Genomic DNA, 23237 nt, shown 5'->3' with positions numbered 1-23237 from the left:
TTATGCGCAAAGTTCAAAGGGACATTCATTCATACGAAAGTTATGAAAGTTCGCTATCCATTTTAGGTTAGTGATATCTCCCCAAATGGAGGGGATGAAGTCCTGAATTCAAGCTCATCTCGTTATTATCAAGCTGAATCGAAAGTTCTTGTATCCTTGATTGAATAGAATGTCGCAACGTCAATTATGTACTTTTTTTTTGTACCATTGGTTATCCATTTGCTATACGTTTTAAAAATAATTTAGCAAAAAAGGATATTTTTTATGGAATTTAAAATTTTCATTAAATAATTTAAAGAAATTAATCATTCAACTTTTTTCCGCACCTCAAAACCATTGATTGATTCATAATTATCAAATATTTTAAATCGATAATGCCTTTGTGTATCATTGATTATCCCTTTGTTACACTTTTTACAAATAATTTAACAGAAGAGGATATCTTTTATGGAATTTAAAATTTTCATTAAATAATTTAGGGAAATTTATCATTTAATTTTTTTCTCGCACCTCACAACCATTGATTGATTCATAATTATCAAATATTTTAAATCGATAATGCCTTTTTGTATCATTGATTATCCATTTGTTACACTTTTTACAAATAATTTAGCAGAAAAGGATTTTTTTTATGGAGTTTAAAATTTTTATTAGATAATTTAGAGAAATTAATCATTCAATTTTTTTCCACACCTCACAACCATTGATTGATTCATGATTATCGAAAATTTTAAATCAATAATGCCTTTTGTATCATTGGTTATCCCTTCGTTACACTTTTTACAAATAATTTAATAGAAAAGGGTATTTTTTATGAAATTTAAATTTTTTATTAAATAATTTAGAGAAATTAATCATTCAATTTTTTAGTAGTAGTTGCACCAATGAAATGATGTTGAAATTTTAGTTGGCTATCCATCCGTGTTGAAATTTTTTAAGTGGTATTTGTTGTCGTTGCTTTTAAGGCTTGGTTTGTTGAGAAAGGATTGATCTCTGATATTGGTATAAGAAAACGAAACTCGGCAATAACCCCAAGAAGGAAGTTCAAGGGATCGAGTTACCTCCCTGGGATCTCATGTTCTTTGCTATGGATTATGCGCATAGTCCAAAGGGACATTCATTCATACAAAAGTTACGAAAGTTCACTATCCATTTTAGGTTAGTGATATCTCCCCATTTCCTGAACATCAAAACAATTATTACAGTGGAGGGGATGAAGTCCTGAATTCAAGCTTATCCAATTATTATCAAGCTGAATCAAAAGTTCTTGTATCCTTGATTTAACAGAAAGTCGCAACGTCAATTCTGTACTTTTTTTTTTTTACCATTGGTTATCCCTTTGTTACACTTGTTACAAATAATTTAGCAAGAAAGGATATTTTTTATGGAATTTAAAATTTTCATTAAATAATTTAGAGAAATTAATCATTCAATTATTTTGACACCTCGGAACCATTGATTGATCTATAATTATCGAAAATTTTAAATCGATAATGTCTTTTGTATCATTGATTATCTATTTGTTACACTTTTAACAAATAATTTAGCAGAAAAAGATTTTTTTTTGGAATTTAAAATTTTCATTACATAATTTAGAAAAATTAATCATTCAAATTTTTAGCTCCTCATAACCATTGGTTGATTCATAATTATTAAAAATTTTAAATCGATAATGTCCTTTCCATCTGAAAAAAGAATATTTCAAGAAAAAATTTCTCATCCTTTGATATGAGAGTCTGATCTTCAATAGTGGTGATCTCTCTTTTATAAGTAATAATGAGAGCAAAGACGGAAGTAGCGTAACCCTTTATAAACATCTCTAAAATCAAGTATTTAGACGATGTGGGATTATTCATTGCTAGGAGCGCCAACGGGACTTGTTGTCTATTACAAGCCAAATCTGGAAAAAGAGGAAGAGTTAGGAGAGACCATAGTCCACCAACTGAAAACCTTCGCTTACCGGCCTTTAGAATTGGTCGGATAATGCCTTTAGAATTGGGTAATTAAACTCCATTAACAATTGGGTAATGCCTTTAAGCATTTTCTTTTATTTCTGTTTGCCAACATCAAGACATATTCCGAGGGCCAGCCTCCTCTCTTTATAGCCTCTATTTGTTAAGATTGTCTGCTCAAGGATATGGCCATTCATGGTTCTTGCATAGAACTTATCATCAATTAAATGGATACATTATTATTCTTATGGTTGAGTTAGGTTATAAACAAGATACGTTTCAATTTCTGAGCATTATGCGAACCATTAACAAGATATAGAGACATGGGGGATATTCGATTCATCTGTGCTAGCATTGTTCAAGCTGCCAACCCCAAGAAGGAAGTTCAAAGGATCGAGTTAGCTCCCTGGGATCTCATGTTCCTTGCTATGGACTATGCGCCAAAGGGACTTCTCTATTAAAAGCCAAAACTGGAAAAAGAGGAAGAGTTCGGAGAGACCATAGTCCACCAACTGAAAACCATCCCTTGTAGGCCGCCTTGCAAGCATTGAACTTGAGGATATTACCTTAATCTTGAATGTTACTTAAAATATAATAACTATTATGATATTAATAGTTTAAATTTATTTTCAAAGTAAAAAATTTTAAAAGAAATTATACAAATGAAAAATAATAGTCCAATCGACATACTTAATTATATGAGTAGATTTGATTCTTTTCTAAACACATATATTAATAATTTTAGTATGTGTTGCTTAATGAGAAAGAAGTTTTTTAAAACTAAAATTAATAAAATCTTATTTAAAATCAAGGATATATCAAGAAAGAATAAATAGATGGGCTTTATTATCAATTGAAAAAGAAAAATTTAATATTTTTTTTTAATTTCAATAAAAAAGGTGTCATTTGAATATTTGGCTTTAGGCGTTTAAGATTATTGGGCCGTTCATGCCTGTTGAGCATGCTCCAGAATTCAAGAGAAGAGGCTCTTTCTCGTTTCTTCTACATCAGCATTACCCTTGTTTGCCCGGTACCTCATGGATATGATCTTGACAGGGTTCGCAATTTTCTTGGAGTTGATGACTTATACATCTATGCAGATCCTGCTGCAGATTACTGCTCAACTGCTTAGGACTTCATTATTCCTATGTTGGGCCTGTTCTTTACTGCAATCAGATACTTGCAACAGCGATTTGGTGGTCGATGTTTCCTTCCAAAGAGATTTCAAGAATCAGTAATATATGAGGAGCTGCCAATGCCTTCAGAAGATCAATTTCCACTAAAATCCGGCAACTAGTGCCTGCTGGTTTTACTCCTTCTGTTCAACATGGAGATGTATCTATCTCTACTTCTGTTCTGAAATAAGTCTGTAAATTACTGTGTACTTATGTAAGTTGTCTGTGCCTATGTAATATAAACAATATAAGTATTCTGAGACTCTCTCTATCTTTGGCAGATAAACCCTCGCCCCAGGACACATTCCAAGATTGGAATGTTCAGAAAGAAATACTTTCAAGTTTCACATAAACCTTGTTAGCTGCATCTTGTTTGCAACAGCAAATGAGTCTTAGTTTCTCAAATTCACAATCTAAAATCATTTTAATTTTCTTTGTCTATTATCCTATCCAGATTAAAAGAATATTCATACATGGACGTGACTGAATTTTCTTTTTCCTTTTAAGAAATGGGAATAGAGATGTTTGGAACTCATTGAGTGCGCACATAACTCTATTTTATTCTTTCACAACATTTTTAAAGTAAAATTGTATATTTTCTTTCCTTTTAAGAAATGGGAATAGAGATGTTTGGAACTCATCGAGTGCGCACATAACTCTATTTTATTCTTTCACAACATTTTTAAAGTAAAATTGTATATTTTCTTTCCTTTTAAGAAATGGGAATAGAGATGTTTGGAACTCATCGAGTGCGCACATAACTTTATTTTATTCTTTCACAACATTTTTGAAGTAAAATTTTATATCCCCCTACCGAAAGACTAGTAAAGGAGTAAAAAATATGCGTAAAAAATATAAAAGAAAAAATTTTCAATTTTCCTTTCTTCATTGCCGCAGTATAGTGTGCGTTTGTCAAGCCATTTGAGATCAATTGTTTTTTCGGATATATAAAGAAAAGAGAATAAAATTAAGATTAGTTGTAATTGAATAACATATCCTGAGAAAAAAAAAATTGCTACCTATCCATGGAGGATAGGATAGACCCACCCCAGCTTAGCTTGTAGAGGCAGCATCAACGAAATCTTGAAATTTTATTTGCTATTCATCTGTGGAGGAAGGGAGTGCTCTTCTGGGTCCAGGGTCACATAATCTAATGTGCTTAAGCCATTCATGCACCGTTTGGTCACAAGTATTAATGCTTCTCGTCTTGGAGGGCAATGATCTATAATCTTGTAAGTAAATAATTATTTATTGAATGTGAGGTTTATACATTCGTATAAATAATTTCATTTTCTTTATTTTTTTCATTAGAAAACTAATTTAGATCAACAGTACGATGTCAATGGCATCAGTGTTGGAAGTCTTGGAAAGTTGGAGGATAAACTTGTTGTTGGATTCACTGTTGCGAACTGCACTCTGATTGGAGTAAGGGTGGAAACTTGGCCAGCTTTTGGAGGAAGGGTGGAAACTTGGGCCGCTTCTTCGGAAGGCAATTTTGATCATTATTTTTGTCATTTGGAAATTAGAATCAATTTAAAGCTAAAAAAAATATTTATTACTTCATAGTATGAGGAAAGGACGTAAATATCTTGTTAAATTTTTTAAAATCTTGAAGTAACCTCTTGCAATAAAGAAACTAGAAGAAATACCAGACATGACCCAGTCCCATGTGGAGCCCTACTAGGGCTTCCTTTCCCAACTTTAGATGTCAAGGTCCACATATGCCCATTATCACACTAACTATCTTCTATGATGTAAGATGCACATGGTCCACACTAGGTGTCACAGTCCACACACCAACTCTGAGATATTGTCCGCTTTGGCTCGCTGGCTTCACAGTTTTGTCCCACAAAAGGTGTCTCATAGGTTGAAGGTGGTGTGAACCCTTATATTCCCAATATCAATCTAGTACATAGCTGATGTGGGATTCATGGCTCCCATTTCTAGGACCATGACATCCTCCCTTACTCCCCTTGACGATGTGGGATTCATGTCCACGCGAGGACCGTGACATCCTCCCCCACTTCAACAAAGGCCCATTGTCCTCAGTGGCACATCGCTAGTACTTAGAGTCCGCTTTGATATTAAATGTTACAATCCACACCATTATGAGGTATTGTACGCTTTGGCCCTTTGGCTTCATGGTTTTATCCCACAAAAGGTGCTTGAAGGTGGTATCAACCCTTATATTCTTAGTATCACTCTAGTACATAGACGATGTGAGATTTAGTGCTTCCCTCTCTAAGACTATGACATCCTGTCTTACTTCTCGTTGAGAGTTTTTCTTTGATGTGGGACTTTGTGGCCTTACCCGCTTGGAGCATCATCTTGACAATGTGGGATTCACATCCATGCATTCATACCAACCCTTGTGAGGTGTTGTTCGCTTTGGCCCATTGGGCTCACGGTTTTGTCCCACAAAAGCTGCCTCGTAGGTTGAAGGTGGTGTGAACCTTATATGCTTAATATCACTTTAGTACATAACCGATGTGAGATTCATGGTTCTTCTCTCTAGAACCATGGTATCTTCCCTTATTCCTCGTTGGGAGTTTTTATTCAATGTGGGGACGTTGTGGCTTTACTCCCTAGTAGCATTATCTCGACGATGCGGGATTCATATCTACACGAGGACCGTGACATCCTCCCTAATTCAACAAGGGCCTAGTGCCCTTAGTGACACATCACTAGTACCTAGTGTTCGCTTTGATACCAACTGTCACTGTTCACACTAACCTCTGTGAGGTGTTGTCCGCTTCGGCCTGCTGGTCTTACTGTTTTGTCCCACAAAAGGGTGGTGTGAACCCTTTATATGACTATTATCACTTTAGTACATAGTCTATGTAGAATTCATGGCTCTCCTCTTTAAGACCATGGCATCCTCCCTTACTTCCCGTTGGGAGTTTCTCGTTAATGTGGGAACTTTATGGCTCTACCTGTTGGTAGCATTATGTCGACAATGTGGAATTCACGTCCACGTGAGGACCATGACACTAAGGGAACATCCTCCTTCACTTCAACAAGTGCCCACTATCCTTAGTTTACACTGATCCTTGTGAGACATTGTCTGCTTTGGCTTCTTGTGTATTCTTTAGAGAAAAATTGAAGTTAAAAGAAAAAGGAGCAAATGTGGGAAGAAAAATTTGAATTTGGATATTATAAATTGAAAAAAAAAGATAATTAGTTTATATATAGGAAAAAATAGCTGTTGAAAATCATTAAATACATATTACCGTAAGTTAAATGACAATACGAAAAATAGGTGAGAAAGATTATTAAATAAATATTACTGTTTGTTGATTGGAAATAGGATAAATAGTAAAAAATTAATAGTATTATAAGAATTGGGCAGTGATAAAAATTGAAATTCATCACGCACATAATTAGGGAAGTGAGAGAATATGTTATTTTATTAATTATTTTTTATTTTTATATATTTTTAATGAAAAATGAGATGATTAATTGAGAATTAATAGAAATGTGGAAGTGAGAGAAAATAATTATTTATTAGGGATGAGAAAATAGGTAAATATTTTATTAACTATCTTAATTTTTATGCATTTCTAATATAATTAATTATATTATTATTATAGCATTGTGGGACCTCTCCAAAATTGAGGTCTAAAGCCCTAGCTTGGGTGGCAGCCCTGATGGATGGGCCGATTCTTTTGAAGGCACTAACTTTGATATGCACTTTGGAGATATTATATCCTTCAAATTGTCAAATTAAAATGACAGACTAATTAAAATGAGTCCTATGTTGTACTTGAGTATCTTGAATTTGAATATATTAGTCTTTTATCATAATTTTAAGCCTAGAATTTCTTGGAAACAAATTCCACCTCCCTGTGCCATCACTGCCTAATATAGAAGCCTCAAATCAATTTAAATCCAAATGATCATATATAAGTGAATAATATATTGGGATAGCTGACTGAATGTGTTCTGATTTCTTCACTGGAAGGTGTATTACTGCAGCATAGAATTTTATGCAGATCATGCTTGTACAGATACCGAGGAAATTCTAGAATAGAAATTTAAATTGTATCTCTTTTTTTATGGAAAGAACAAAAAAGAAATGGGAACTCATCCATTTTCACGTTGCCTAACTATTGAGGCAATGAAAATTGTATCTAATTCACTAGCCTTGGTGTAGGCCAGTATTCAACTTTTAAATTTAATTTTAGTTTAGAGATAATGGGCTGTATTTATTTTTTAGTTGAATTTAATTATTTTCAAAAATAGATTTGATTAAGGTTAATTTCAAAATTTTTTTAGTATATATCAAGGAAGATGGTGTCAACTCTTAAATGTCCAAGGTTATGGTTCCAAGCGAGGAGCCATGTGAATCCCATATCATAGAGATATGCTCTCAATGGGTAGAGCTTTAAGTCCCACATTGAGGAGAAGCTCCCAACGGGCAGTCAAGAGAAGATGTTATGGTTCTAGAGGCGAGTAAGAGATTTTACATCGAATGTGTACTGGAGTGATACTAGGCAATTAAGAATTCACACCACATTCAACTTGTGAGGTGATTTTTGTGAGACAAAATCTTAAGGCCAGTGAACTAAAGTGGCTAATACCACATAGGGTTTGGTGTAAGCCGTGATAGTTGGTATTAGAGTGAACTCGGGTAGTGATATGCGTTTGAGGACAGTGAACCCTTGTTGAAGAGGGGGAAGGATGTCACGGTCCCTAGCGAGGAGTCATTTGAATTCCACATCGTATAGATATGCTTCTAGTAGGTGGGGAGTGTACTGGGCATTTGAACCACCTTCAACTTGTGAGGTTTCTTTCGTGGATTAAAACCATAGGCTACTATGACGAGATTTAGGGCTCTTCACTGGACCTATGACATCCTCATTGATGTGGGATTCATAACTCCCTATTAGGACCTATAACATCTTCACTTGATGTGGAATTCATGACTCTCTGTTAAGAGCGGCTCTCCGCTAGAACGTATATTCTCTTCAATTTAATTAAATTTGCTTAAAAATTTCCCATCGAGAACATATATTCTCTTTGATTTAATTAAAATTTCTTATTAATTAGTGTACAACGAATGTACTCTTCGGCTTTTGCCTAACATAATTAAATTTGCTTATTAATTAGTGTAAAACGAATGTACTTTTGGGCATTTGCCTAACATAATTATTATAGGATTAAAGTGAAGGCACAAAAACAGCCAAGGAGCCAGTATATTTAAACTAATTTTATTTATTTCAAAACATAAAAATTTTAGTTAAAATTATTTGTCCTTGGAGCAAAGGTATTGGTGGGATAATGCCCTTAGAATTGGGTGATTAAACTCCATTAACAACCAATTAAGAATCATTTTCATTTTTTTTTGTTTTGTTTTTCCTTTCTGTTTGCCACCATCAAGAAATATTCGAAGGCCAGCCTCCTCTCTCTTTATAGCCTCTATTAGTTAAGTGGAGAGATTGTCTGCTCTAGGATAAGGCCATTGATGGTTGTTGGATAGAACTTGTCAACATATAGAGATATGGGAGATATATTCTTTTCATCTCTAGGAACAAGAATTTAGATCATGTGGGATTGTTCATATCTAGGATCGAGTTACCTTCCTAGGATCTCATGTTCCTTCCTATGGACTATGTGCCAAAGGGACTTCTCTAATACAAGCCAAAATTCGAAAAAGAGGAAGAGTTAGGACAGACCATAGTCCACCAATTAAAAACCTCCCTTTCACAAACGCTCGATTACTTTTCTCCCCTTGCAGGTCCCTTTGCAACCATTGAACTCGAGTATAACACCTCTTCCTTTTTCATTGACTGCAGCAATGCTGGTGTCCTGTTTGTTCATGCTGCAGCTAATAGGATAACTATTTTTGACAGAGGCGGAGGGGAGGAGGGTTAGTGGCCCCCGCCCGTTCAACAATTTCAAAATTTTTATAATTTATCTTTTTTTTAAAAACTTAATAATTTCATCCCTACAAAAATTTTAAAATTTTTCTAGCATACTTTAGTTTTTTTAAAATTTTATAATTTTATCCCTACAATAATTTTTTATTTAGTGAGATGCCCTACACCAATTAGTCCACAACTAATTTTAATAAGACTAAAACAAAACCTATTACAATAAAATTATTCCCAAACCCTATTTCTCCAAAACCTCATAACCACCTCCTCTTAATCTCTTCTCTTTTTACCATATAGTGTATAAACAAAAAAAAAATTTTACACTTTTTTACTTGTTAGCATTCTCTGTGCAGAAAACCTCTAGCTAGTAGCTCAATTTTTATATCATAATAATTGGTAAGTTTGGTTTATTTACTTATTTTATTTTTAATATTTTCAACTTTAAAATTTTTCTTTATTTAATAATTTCTGCTTAGTAATTTTGATTTAAGAATTACCATCTTAGCCATTTTTTGTTGAAAACAACAAAACAAGGATTTGATTAAGCACTTAAGGTTAGTTATTACCTATTTATTAAGAATTGTTTGATTGCTTTATTATAAATTATTTGTGTTTTTTTTGGCTTAGATTCTCGTGAACAATTAAGTTTTTTATTTGGAATTGCTTTCTCATTGAATTGTTTGTTAATATTGTATTTAATTTTTGTGATTAATTTTAGGGAATTGCTTCCCATTGAATTATTTATCAATAGACCTTAATATTTTTTAGGGAATTGCTTTCGATTGAGATTTTTGTTATTATATTTGTTAATTTTTGTTTGTTGTTAAGTTTATCTAGAAATTATGATTATTTTTATTATTAAATTATTTATGATTATACTAATTAATTCTTTTCAGTAAATTATTAAGATTGATTTTTTGAATTTTCAGAATTTATTTGTATAATTTTTACATGAATTTTTTCCATCTAATGCTTTATATTGTCTTCGACTCTTTACCCCAAATGTGAAATCCTGGTTCCGCTACTGATTTCTGATATCATTTAAAAATTATGAGGACAGTTCCAAGCCATTACTCGCAGTACAAGTCACTGAGCTTGTAGATGGCATCTTCATTAGCTGAACTTACTATCATGTTGTGGTTGATGGCACATCGTTTGTGCATTTTTCTAATTCTTGGGCTGAAATTTTTTGAGGTTCCATTGAATGAACCAAGGCCCGAGGTTTCAACGTTGGTTTCCAAATGGTTTTGCGGGTCTGTTTGGTTTCCATGACTTCATTCCTCCATGTTTACAAGTAAGGTTTTTTCATTTCACAAAGGAAAGCATTGCAAATCTTAAGACAAAAGCTAATGCTGAAGTTGGCACAGACAAAATCTCCTCTCTCCAGGCACTCTTATCTCATATTTGGCGAACTGTTATCCGCTGCAAAAATCTTGATCCCGTGGAAGAGACCAATTTGTTCCTACCAGTTAGTGCAAAATCAAGATTGCATCAGCTGTCTCAACAATATATTGGAAATGCGATTCTAGGTGGAGTTATAACAATGAAAGTAAAGGACCTACTAGAAAAAGGGCTCAGAAACGCAGCATGGGAAACAAACAAGTCTATTTCGTCAGTCTGAAGAAAAAGATGGTGACTTTCTTGGAATCATGGAGGGAAAGCCCTCTTCTATTGACAGCAAGCCTAGCAAGTACTGTAAGCAATCTTCTGATCTTAGGTGGTTCGCCTTGGTTTGATTATTATAGTTTTGATTTTGGATGGGGAAAGCCAACTGCAATTCAAAGCGGGGCTGGGAACAAGCATGACGAGAAGATAACAGTGTAATGTGGAGTTGAGGAAGGGAGTATGGACATTTGAGCTTGCTTTATACCGGAAACATTAAATGCAGGCCTTGGCAAATTGCAAAGAGTTCATGAATTCAGTCATCTTAATCCAAAATCAACCATGTTAGTGGGTGTAATAATTGCCATCAAGAGGAAAATCCCACTAAAAGTTGTTCTCTAAAATTGATTAGACTATAAGACCCTTAGTAAAACTCCAGAGACCTGGTTCATCCCAACAAGTTGCCTACGAGAAGATAAGAGGGTCAACCTTGGCTCCTTGAATAGCAATCCTAGACCTGGTTTGTATTTACATTAATAAAACTAGACTTTAGCCCGCTTTTTTTTTTTAAATTTATTTATAAGGTAATTGTCGAAAATAATTTAGTAGAATTAATGTGATAATGTTTATTTACATATTAAAATATTAGTATTTATTCCAAAAAAGTTGATTGAAGCCTACTATTAAGAGTCACCTAATTGAAGCCTACCGTGACCACTCTTTAAGCTTACATGTGCTAAAATGAGGAAGGCCAACAGATTTTAATATCTACCCTTAGCTTATTCTACTTTATCTCCTTTTTTTTTTCTTTAACAGCTGGCAGCATAAAACTTTAATAATTAAAAAAACTATTCAATTGTATGTAATTTTGCATTGAGTTCTTACATTTTTATCATAGTTAATTAAATTTTTTTATTTGTGCCCAATTAAACTCGTAATCAAAATATAACAAATATATTCTGAAGGAAAACTATCAATATCAATTCTTGAATGAGTGAAATCTAATCTGACGTGCTGACTAAGCATAACAAGTATTACTGATGTGGTACGCCACATCATCAGCTTTCGTTGTGGTTTGAGCGACAATTTAAATCTTAAGAAATTCCACTTCAATAGTACTTATCGTTTCTAATCAGCACAGCACGTTAGAGTTCATATATACACTCAATTAGGTAAAATAAAAGAGTATCATTCAATTGGGCACAAATAAATTAAAAAGAACTTAATTAGGTGCAATAAATATGTAAGAACCTAATTACAAAAATGCATGTATATTTCAGGACTTTTTTTATTATTTTAGCCTTTATAATTCATTTCCATACATGCTCTTTCTTGGTGAATATAATTTTTACATAATCAAGAGAAAAACAAAACATTACACTTCTGAACTAGACACTCAATTAGGTAAAATAAAAGAATATGGTTCAATTGGGCACAATTAAATTAAAAAGAACTTAATTGTGTGCAATAAAAATGTAAGAACCTAATTACAAAAATGCATTTATATTTCAAGACTTTTTTTTTAATTATTTGAGCCATTATAATTCATTTGCATACGTGCTCTTTTTAGTTTTTTTTTTGCTAAGCTATTCATTAAGATTAATTAGTAAGTGCAAAAGAAGGCATGTCAGCCATAAGAACAGCAATTGCAGGTAGCAGATGAGAGGTACTCATTGTTACAAAAGATCAAAGGCAAAAGAAAAACCTGAGGAGAGCCTTGCCTATGAAATGAACTAAAAAAAACAGAATAGCAAAGAGCAGCCAAACGTTGGTGAGAAAAACAAGATGTGGTGATCCAAATATCAGAGAGTAAGAACAACAAAAGAGGTTAGAATCAAAGAGACCATTGAGGTCACCACCAAGCAGAAAATGATGTGTTATTATTGACACCATACTTTGCCAAGGAATCAGCAAAACCATTTCCTTCTCTGAAGATATGCTTAAAAAAAACTGTACCTAGCATAACGCGGAGAGAGTCTAACTCGTTAAAAATACTCCATTTGTCCCATGGTCTTTTTTCAACTGAGTTAACCCACGAGAGAGCAACGCGTGAATCAGATTCAATGATTAAGGGAGATGATGTATGTAATACCCCGCACCCTCGTTGGACACAAATAAGACCTTATTGATCAAACAAATGATCGTTTGATGTGAATTGACGTGCTAAAGAGCGACAAAGGATGAAATGAGCGTTCAAGAATAAAATGTTTCGCGCGTGTAAAAACAACAATTAAATAATAATATTTTCATTGGAGAGGAATTAGTAAGCTAAATGATGATTCAGAAGTAAACCGAGATGTAAAGATGTGTTTCGGGACCAAAGAAGGCAAGTGAAAAATTTTGAAATAAAATAATATTTTATTTAATAAAATAATATTAAAATATTAGTATTTTATATGTTGTCGGAATTAGTCATGAAAAATGGACTATGACTAATTTAAGTGGCGTAGAAGAAGTAAAGAAGAATTTTGAAGGAAAACGACGATAATTGTGTCAGTGTGATTTTATTAAATCGAGCTAACACGGGTAAGTAAATATTTAAATATTATGGTGACACCGCGTTGAAATGCGATCTCGATATTTTGATTATACACGTGTAAGAAAAGAAAGATAGAAGGAAATTAAAATTTTTAAACGTGTCGGAATGATCAAATTTTAAGATACGTAAATTGAAAGATTGAGTACCAAATAAAATGAAGTTAAGGCATAATATGTAAATTTTATTGTTTTGAAGAAATAAAAATAAAAAGAAAATAAAATGGATGATAAAATAATGAAGAAAAGATGTTGAAAAGTCAAACAATATTTTTATATGTGCATGAGTGACCACATGAGTCAAGAATGGGAATGACGTGGTTTGGATGGGAATGAAGAAAAGTTAAAGTCATTTGGAATAATACTAAATTTGGAACCAAGTGAGGTGAATGGCCGGCCATACAAAAGAATGGAAGAAAGACAAAAAAAAAAGAAAACAAAAGAAAAGAGTGTAAAAATGATGGTGGGGCTGGCCATGTGAGATGAAAGAAGAAAAGAAATGAAGAGAAGTCGGTTATGAAGAGGAAAGAAAGAAACAAAAGCCAAGCAAAAGAAAGGAAAGGAAAAAAGAAAGAAAAACCATGGGAGAGGGAGAGAGAAGGAGTGAAAAATTCTGCTCTTTTCTTGGCACGGTTTTGCTGCACTTTGAGGGAGGAAAAGAGAGTTTTTTGCTGCAATTTTTGGAGGAAGAAAAAGCTGAAAATTTTGAGGTGAGAAAGCTGAATTTTTTTGAGGTTAATTGCAGGAATTTTTGAGGTTTTTATGGCTGATTTTGATGCTGAAAATTCAAGGTTGTTGCTGCTGAAATTGTGTGAATTTGTTGCTGGAACTTTTTGGAGGTTTTTACTGCCATTGAAGGACAACTTTGTGCAGAAAAATTTGAGCTGTTTGCTGCCAATTTGTGCAGAAAAATTGGAGCTGTTTGTTGCCCTTTTGTGCAGAAAAATTGGAGCTGTTTGCTGGTAGTTTGTGCAGGAAAATTGGACAGCTTTGTGCTGCCAAAATTGAGAAGTTTTGTTGCTGGAAATTGAGCTGGAAATCTGCTGATTTTAGAGCAGAAAATGGTAGCAAAAAGGGTGAGAAAATGAGGCTTTTGGTGACCGGTTTTGAGAGGAAAGGAAGAGAGGAAGCCACGGTGGTGAAGAGAGGAAGACATGGTGGTGAAGGGAGTGACGGTGGAAGAGAGAAAAAGAAAGAAAGAGAAAAGAAAAGAAATAGAAAATAAGTGGGCATGATCCAATAGAAAATAAGTGGGCATGGCCCAATAAGAAATAAAAATAAATGGGCTTGGCCCAAATAGGAAAAATGAAGAAGCCCATGGAGAGGACCCGAAGGTCATAAAAAAATGAAAAAGACCCAATGGTAAGTTAATGTTATATTTTAAGGTTTATGGGTAGTTTAATATTGTGCATTTTTTAGATGAAAAATATGCAACTTGCTTAAGGAATTTTTAATTAAGTTGCTACCCATACAAATGTGTGATTAAGTATACTGAGTTTAAATTGTTGCTAGGAAAGTTTGTCGTGGAGGCGTACCGAACGAAGTATGTGACCGACAAATAGGAATAATTATATACGCGTACGAATTAATAGTGAAGTAATATCCCACTATTATGAGGTGAGTAGGGGATGTCAATTTTAAAACTTTCGTATATATATACATGTACGTATATTTTACGTGAAGTGCAAAATTTATGGAAAGCATGCGTTGATAGAATTTTAAGGAATTGTGGGTGTAAGTTATTTTTAGAAATCATTTGAAATATATATATATTAGACGTAAAGTGTTTTAAACCGGGAAACAAGCTTTTTGAAAAGATTTACATCAAAGGAAATTGTGCCTTATTGTTTGTGTGGTGTGCATTCATGAAATTTATTACATATTCACCATGCTATTTTGATACAAAATATCATGCAAATATTTACAATGAACATTTTACGAAAAGAGAGTTTTAACGTGATGTGGGGACCAATATTTTGAGAAAGATTTAAAATATCCCCTTGAAGAGCAAATTTGAATTCTTTTAAAAGGTAATTTCATTTTAATCAAGAAATTTAAGAGTAATTGGAGACTGCTATTTGTTGTGTTATAAATTGTATTTTGAATCGAATGGCTTATGATAATGTGGGCATGATTGGCTGGATTGGTAAATGTGTTGAAAATGTATAAACTGCTGTTTTGCTTTGACATGCTGTGTTGTAAAATAATTGCCACATCATGCTGTTGAATTTTATTGTATGGTGGGTTTAGCTTGCTGCAGTGGGCGGATTCTGTGGACCAGCCTATTAGAGGGGTATAAAATCTGGTTATATATGTACCTCGGTCGGAGATACGCGTAGGGTAACTCCCGAGGTAAAACTTTAGAGTTCACTTCACTCCAAACCACCACGTGAGGGTGAACTCAGCCAACGCCAATGAACGGCTATGTTTTTAAAATAAAAACATGATTTATGCTTACATAACTTTTTAAAAGCCTTGGCGAACTCGGTTGGGATAGCCCCAGGCCAAGGTATCCCTGACAATCAAGTATGAGAATGATTTTGGCACGAGCCAAAGTTTTAAGGAAGTCATAAGCCATGTTGTTTATTTTTGACAAAAATGTAATGATTTTATATGAGTTGAAATAAGTTTTAATATTATGAATTCTATTTCTCTGCATGGTGAAAATGGAATTAAACGATTTTTCGCAACTTCCGTATTTGTTTATCTGTGAAATAAATCTAAAATTCCTCGCATACGGGGCGAGTTATGATTTGGGCATGATTTTAAATATTATTTGGTTTCGCGGGAGCTTGCTAAATTTTATTGATTTGATTCAAAAATGATTATTAATATATTTTGATGCGAAAAATTTTATTACTTCGATTATTTATACTTTATAAGAAATTCTCGATTTTTATATAAGGCACAAACCCTCGTTTGAAACGAATTATTTTTATAATCTTGCATTTTTATATTCAACTGATGTGCCGTTTGCTTGTTTCTCATCTACACCCTACTCACTGAGTCGATGATTATCACTGAGTCTATGAGACTCACACCCCTTTATTTCCCCTTTTGCAGATAGGGATCAGCCTAGCGTATAGTTAGTGACGCGTTCGGTCCACCGGGAATAGGTAAAGGTATCTCTTAGCATTTTATTCCGAGTCACTCCGCTGTTATAGGTCAAGTTGTAGCATTTTATTTATTAAGTTGTAAACGAATTCTAAATTTTTATATAAGCATTAATTTGGAGATAATAGATTTTAATGCATATACTTACGAATAAAAGGAAAAAAGTTTGTATTGAATTTTATATTTATGGTTCAATTTAGTATATGAAAGTATCAATATTACATGGTGATTGAATGTAGTGGATTAACGAGCAAATTTTAGACAGGCTTGTTCAAGACTTGGCGAGTCTTTTTCAGAAGTCTTGGACACCAGCAGCGACCGGGGAGAGGTCGTTGCAATGTATAAGGAGTAGCAGCAAAGAGTTTAAGAGCCTTAAGAATGGCCATAAGCTCTGCAAAGTTGGAGTCATGAAAGCCAATAGGGCAAAAGAAAAGGCCAACAACATGTCCATTAGAATCTCGAAGGACGCCGCCGCTAGCAGCAAGTCCTGGTTTGCCTTTAGCTGAGCTGTCGACATTAAATTTGAATTCACCAGTGGGGGGTGGAGACCATGAAGTGCCCACGTGGTGGTGATGTGGTGCTTTCCTCCTTGAAGATAGACGTGGGTCAGTCCACCATCCCATATCATCAATGGCATCGACACCTTCAGAAGCTCGTATCTAGAACATTGAACATAATTTGATGAGGAAAAAAATTTGGAGGCCATCCCATACCTTAGAGTTAAAGACTGTCTCATTTTGCACTAACCAAAGAGACCATAATGAAGTAGCACAAACAATCAACCATCTCTTATAGATAATTCCCCCAAAGGGCAGCCATCCCAAGCTAGCATAAAAGAGGATAAAGAACACGGAGAACACCAAGAGATTCCCCACCATTTAAGAACATATCCCCAAACTCTCCAACTGAACGGGTAGGTGAGAAGGATGTGAGAACAACACTCCTCAACTTGGCCACACCACACACAACGAAGCTGGTCGGGGGAGAAATGGACTCCACGTGAAGAGAGGAAGACTTTCGTAGGGATAGAGTTGAGGATCGCCAATCGTCGGAAGCATTGGATCTTTGGGGGAACAGCCAATTTCCAAATGGAGTGAAACCACACCATGTTGGAGTCACCTGTGGAATCCAATAGCGAGCAAAGAGTTTTGACTGAAAAAAAGCCTTTAGAATCATGCGTCCAGACCAGCTCATCATCTCTCAATGGCACAAGTGAAATAGAGGAAAGAGAGTTTAAAATCCGGTCTAAGTCCTCTTTCTCCCAGCTATACAACTCGCACCTAAAATTGATTGAACATAATCCATTCTGACAAGCGTATCCATTCTGACAAGCGTCAAGGACTCTCATGTCTTTGTCAACAACCAAAGAGAAGAGTCTAGGGAATTTAGATGCAAGAGGAATGTCGGCAATCCACTTGTCAAATCAGAAGAAAATAGTCTCCCTGTTACCTACAATCCAACGACAGGCATGAAAACCAACCAGATTTTGCATCCCTTCAATAGAAGGAAGTTGAACAATACTCCTCCATACCAAAGACATTCTCGCTGTGCTGGATGATGAAGGTGTCCAGTGAGGCTGTCCTGCATGCTCTTTTTTGGTGAATATAATTTTTACATAATTAAGAGAAAAAAAATAACGAGCTAACCAGGGAAGATAGGTAGCTTGCTTGAAATCAACATGTTTTATTTGGCTACCCATCTGTGGAGGATGAGAGTGCCCTTCTGGCCCAGGGCCAAGCAACATGCTGGGGTCAAGGGTCACATAATCCATTGTGTTTAAGCGATTCAAGCCCCGCATGGTCACAAGCAATGCTTCTCGACTTGCAGGGCAATTAAACATTGTACCATGGGCTTTTATAAACTTATAAGTAAATAATATTTACTGAATGTGGGATTTATACATTCATATAAATAATTTTATTTTATTTATTATTGTCATTGAAAAACTAAATTTAAAACAAGAGCACAATGTGAACGGCATCAGTGTTGTAAGTCTTGGAAAGTTTAAGGATGCACTTGTTGTTGGATTCACTGTTGTGAACTGCACTCTGATTGGAGGAAGAGTGGAAACTTGGCCAGCTTCTTACGAAGGCAATTTTGATTATTATTTTTGTCATTTAAAAATTAGAATCAATTTAAAACTAATAAAAAATTTAGTTCTCCTCAATTTGAGAAAAAGACGCAAATTGCCATACTAATATTTTGAAAATTCTAAAATAACCTCGTACAAAGAAAAAGCTTTAAAAAATACCAAATATGTCCCAAACCCACATTAAACCACTTGTGTATAAGTACAAATAATAATTATTAGGCAAAGGCACCACTCGTGTATTTGTCTCTTTTGAATATCTACTTGCATGGATTTATGTTTTTTATGCTTCATTTTTGAAAAATAGAAGCTGCTCAATTGAGAGTTAGAACAAAGTCATTGACAACAATCGACAATAACCAGAACATTAAAAAAAATCTAAATTCTTATCCGCACCAGCTCATTTATGTATCAAGATTAGAAATTTTCTCTCTCCAAAAAGAAGAGAAGAAATATTAGAAGCCCAAAACATTAAGAAACAAAAATATTTACTATTACCTTTTTTTGTTCAATCCCCATTTAACCCACAGTTTTCAAGTTCGCACACTCCCTTGCATAATGCCCTACTTCACTGCAATTAAAACATTTTAATTCCATCACAATTCCTCGCCAAATCACAACAAGAAAATAGGTTTTTCGTTGGAAATTTCTATTGGAAATTTTCAACTGATATATATTAAAATTTTTTATTATTTTTTTCGATAGATTTCTGACGAAAATTTTTCAACGAAATATTTCGGTTGGAAATCAGTTGAAAAATGTTTTAGTGCCACAAAAAATTTCTCCCACCAAGTTTTTCAACAAATCATGCAGTTGCAACTTGCAACTTCAGGCATTTTCTTGAATTACCAAAAGATAACTAAAAGCTTCAGGCATTTTCACCTTTTCCTTTCCTTTTTCCATATGGGGAATGAAGGAAAAAAATGTTAATTTCCCTGAATGAAGAGAAATCATGGTTCGACTGGTTTAGCTATCTTAAAATCAATGGTGAGGGGATACACTCCAAGTCTTGGCAGTTACCAGGAATTTCCATGATCTCTAATTCACGTCAAGCAAACTGTAGGACCTGCAGAATTTTCCAAGTAAACCAAGAAAAGTCTTCAAACCCAAGACTGGGCAAAATTTTAGTTTTTGGACCATCCCCTCGTTATCAGTGCTTTGCTGTGTTCTTCACTACCATTCTTGGACCCAAATACAAGACAATGTGATAGCAACCTTGTGCATTGACATTGACTTAGAGGCGATAACAAGTTCATTGTCGAATTAAACTTGGGATAAATTTCCACAAACTATATGGAAAATAATTGATTAATGGAGCAGCACAAGGGGAGACTAAAGACTTTCCTCAGCCATAGATATGGTGCTGTTGGTCCTTATTGTTTTTGGTTCTTCTTGATCCCTTAGAGTGTCTTCAAAGTCAATAAATTCAATCGAGGTAGCATGCATATTGCCTTGCCTTCATCGGTCCCAGCCAAGACTAAGAAGAGTGAAGTTAAATAATCTCTGTAAAGAAGATTAATGTATGGTCCCAAAGACCTTTTCAGCTAAAACAAACAACTTAATTGGATTACGTGTTCCAAAATTGAGTGGTCTTCTGGATTCCCACTTTATCCTGCTGAATGTATGATTTTAACAATCAGGACCCCACATATATTTTAGGCTTGTCTCAATTGAACTAAATTGAATAATGTGTTGGTTTTGTGTGCTGATCTGATCAATTATTTACTTAGTTGATTAAGGATAACATGTCATAATGTTCTATCAGTTGCAAAGTAGAAAATTTGCTTTACTTAGTACAACAATTTTTCTTCTTGCTTGACTTCGTCCATGTCTGAACTGTAACCAGCATATTTGAAAGACTTATCCTTTGCTCATTTTTAGTCAAGTCTTAAGTAGCTCTTTTTTCCAAGCTCTTGAACTAGGAAATTTCCTGCGACGTTTGACCGACCACCGCCTTGGGTCCAGTTCACCTCAGCTCCAGTGAGCGATATAGAGCTATATATTCTTTCACCTCTTTTCCAAGTTTGCTATAAGTTCTTCCTCCCAATCTTCTTGTCTGAAGAAATTTAAGCCTATAGTTATGGATTGTTCCACAAAGCTACAGTTTTTTCATGCTTCCTTGCTGTTTTTCCTCTCCACTTTCTTCTATTTGAATATGGTCTCTTCCACTGCATCTCAATCTAATTATGGTCATTACTGTGATTCAGTTGTTGAGGAATCAAAAACAGTTTATGAGGAGTTCAATATCTCCCCATTTCCTGAACGTCAAAACGGTTACTATAGTGGAGGGGATGAAGTCCTGAATTCAAGCTCATCTCTTTATTATCAATCTGGATCGAAAGTTCTAACTTTCGAAGCTCACCATGTATATAGAACTCATGTTGAGGATGTCTTCAAGGTAGAAGGAAACCTGATCTTCCAAAGCTCATATTACTATGAAGAGAGCTTTTCTGGTTCATTCTATTCATATTCAAGTGATTCAAGCAATCGTGGAGCTCTGGACTTCGACTTTCAAGGCTTCTGGTGTAGAACTACCGGGAGGCTTTGCATGGTGGGAACAAGCTATACTTACTCCAAAGAAGGTAAACTGCTTCATCTTGCAGCTGTTCTCAAGTTGAACAATCTTAAGAAGTCAAGCACTATCAACACTTTAGTCACTGGAACCATGGATAGCTTGTACGCTGCTGATGAACCAAATTACTTTGGTCAAATTTCCTTGCTGATGTTCCCTCAAAAAAGTTACCAGTACACCAAAGTTTCAAAACTATCAACTCAAGGGTGTCCTGGGGGGACTGATGTGCCAGAGAAGTCATCCCTCAGCTTATCACGGACTCGAACTATTTGTAATATGTTTCTAGGTCAAGCCAATGCTTTTGAACTGGAGTATGGAAGTGGTTGTGATTCTTCAAAGAGTTGCAATCCATTTGGTGATGGTATTGGATATTTGCCACAGGTCATGTCTTTGAGTATGATTCAGTGCTCGGAGGATAAGCTAAGCTTGAGGTTTCTGATAGAATTTCCTATCGATTACTGTATGGGGTATTATCGCTCTTCCAATTTCAGCACTTCATTAGTTGGAGAAGGATCTTGGGATGCAAGGAAGAATCGGCTCTGTATTGCTGCTTGCCGAATCTTTGATGCATCAAGCTCCTTGGAGAAGTCTCGTGTTGGAGACTGCACAACAAGGTTGAGCTTGAGATTTTCGGCAATCTTGTCTATCAGAAACACAAGTACTGTTGTCGGTGAAATTTGGAGTGAGAAACCTAGGAATGAATCTGGTTTCTTTGATAGGATCGTGTTCCGAAATACTGACCGTAGCAGCAGTGGGCGAATTCAACTTCAAGGTTTGAAATATGAGTACACGGAAACTGATAAAGTGAAGAAGTCATCATGTACAGAGCAGAAACCTAAAAGGAACAGCAGGGGGCAGTACCCAGATGGCTATTCCAGGGACATGGGTTTTCATATCTCAAATGTCAAGGGTTCCAAAGAAAGAATTGGATGGGGTTCTTCAGAACCTCTTGCTGTGGGCGATCAGCCTTACCAGAGATTTCCCTTTCTATTACCATCCTCAAGCTCAAGGCCTATAAATTATGGAAATCAGTCAGATACCAGTGGCCGCTTGCTTAATATCAGCTACAAAATGAGCATCACGCTACGTAGTTTGAATTTGGATGCTGGCCTTAATCCATTTAACCAATCTTCAAATGGATACGTGGAAATCAAAATTTCTGCTGAAGGGGTTTATGATTCTGAAACAGGTAATCTGTGCATGGTTGGCTGCAGAGATCTGAGGTCAGCCAACACAGGATCTTTAAGTCATTCAGTGGACTGCGAGATCCTTGTGAATGTTCAGTTTCCTCCATTGAACTCAGACAGGAAAGGAGGTATTATCAAGGGAAGCATTAAGAGCATGCGCGAAACAACTGACCGTCTTAATTTTGGACCCTTGGACTTTTCCGGTAGGGCTTATTATCGCAGTTGGGCATTGGAATCAATTTGGAGAATGGATTTCGAGATGATCATGTCTGTCATATCCAACACTCTTGCAATCGTCTTTTTAGTACTTCAAATCTTTCATGTGAGAAAGAACCCTGGCGTTTGTCCTTTCATTTCACTTCTCATGCTTGTTATTCTAGCCCTGGGACACTTAATCCCTCTGGTTCTAAATCTTGAAGCAATGTTCACTCAAGATAGTCAAAGAAATGTCTGGGTTAGAGGTGGAGTATGGCTAGAAATGAACGAGGTGATCATTAGGGTTGTCACAATGGTCGTTTTTCTGCTGCAAATCCGTCTTCTGATTCTCTCATGGACAGCCAGATGCTCTGGTGAAAAGAAAAAGCCCTTGTGGATTGCGGAGAAGAGGGGGCTTTATGTTTGTTTTCCAGTGTACATAGCTGGGGTCCTCATTGCTTTCTTTCCTAAGTGGAGGAAGAATCTTGTTGACACCGAATGGCATTCTTCATACTACGATCACGAGCAGGTCCTTTTGAGTGGTTCAAGAGCTTATGCTGGTTTGATCCTTGATGCCTTTCTTTTCCCCCAAATCCTGTTCAACATGTTCCAGAACTCAAGAGAAGAGGCTCTGTCTCGTTTCTTTTACATTGGAATTACCCTTGTTCGTCTGGTGCCTCACGGATATGATCTTTACAGGGCTCACAATTTTCTTGGAATTGATGACTCATACATTTATGCAGATCCTGCTGCAGATTACTACTCAACTGCTTGGGACTTCATTATTCCTGTGTTGGGCCTATTCTTTGCTGCAATCATATACATGCAACAGCGATTTGGTGGTCGATGTTTCCTTCCAAAGAGATTTCAAGAATCAGTGATATATGAGGAGCTGCCAATGGCTTCAGAAGATCAATTTCCACTAAAATCTAGCACCTAG

The 23237-nt window shown here is 35.2% G+C and overlaps 2 protein-coding genes and 1 pseudogene across 6 annotated transcripts; all 3 read left to right on the top strand.

The window, feature by feature from the left end:
- On the top strand, window positions 2276–10624 carry LOC108662728 (annotated as a pseudogene).
- On the top strand, window positions 13571–16304 carry LOC108662675. Of its 5 annotated transcripts, none has more exons than XR_001928620.1 (4): window positions 13571–13850; window positions 13932–14502; window positions 14658–14757; window positions 16204–16304. XR_001928620.1 is itself a non-coding variant. In XM_018124081.1 (2 exons), the coding sequence occupies exons 1-2, from the start codon at window positions 13722–13724 to the stop codon at window positions 14363–14365; spliced, it is 447 nt and encodes a 148-aa protein (XP_017979570.1). In that variant the 5' UTR covers window positions 13576–13721; the 3' UTR covers window positions 14366–14496. The 5 variants fall into 5 exon arrangements, 1 of the variants encoding a protein (XP_017979570.1); XR_001928619.1 differs by having other exon boundaries at window positions 14653–14757; XR_001928622.1 differs by having other exon boundaries at window positions 13572–13850; window positions 14082–14502; window positions 14653–14757.
- On the top strand, window positions 20499–23237 carry LOC18593977. Its single transcript, XM_018124243.1, has one exon. It carries the CDS (start codon window positions 20499–20501, stop codon window positions 23235–23237), a length of 2739 nt encoding a protein of 912 aa, XP_017979732.1.

Source organism: Theobroma cacao, chromosome 7, assembly GCF_000208745.1.
Source record: "Theobroma cacao cultivar B97-61/B2 chromosome 7, Criollo_cocoa_genome_V2, whole genome shotgun sequence".
Classification (NCBI taxonomy): domain Eukaryota; kingdom Viridiplantae; phylum Streptophyta; class Magnoliopsida; order Malvales; family Malvaceae; genus Theobroma; species Theobroma cacao.
Note: the sequence above shows the minus strand (reverse complement) of the source record. Positions and strands in the feature narration are given on the sequence as shown.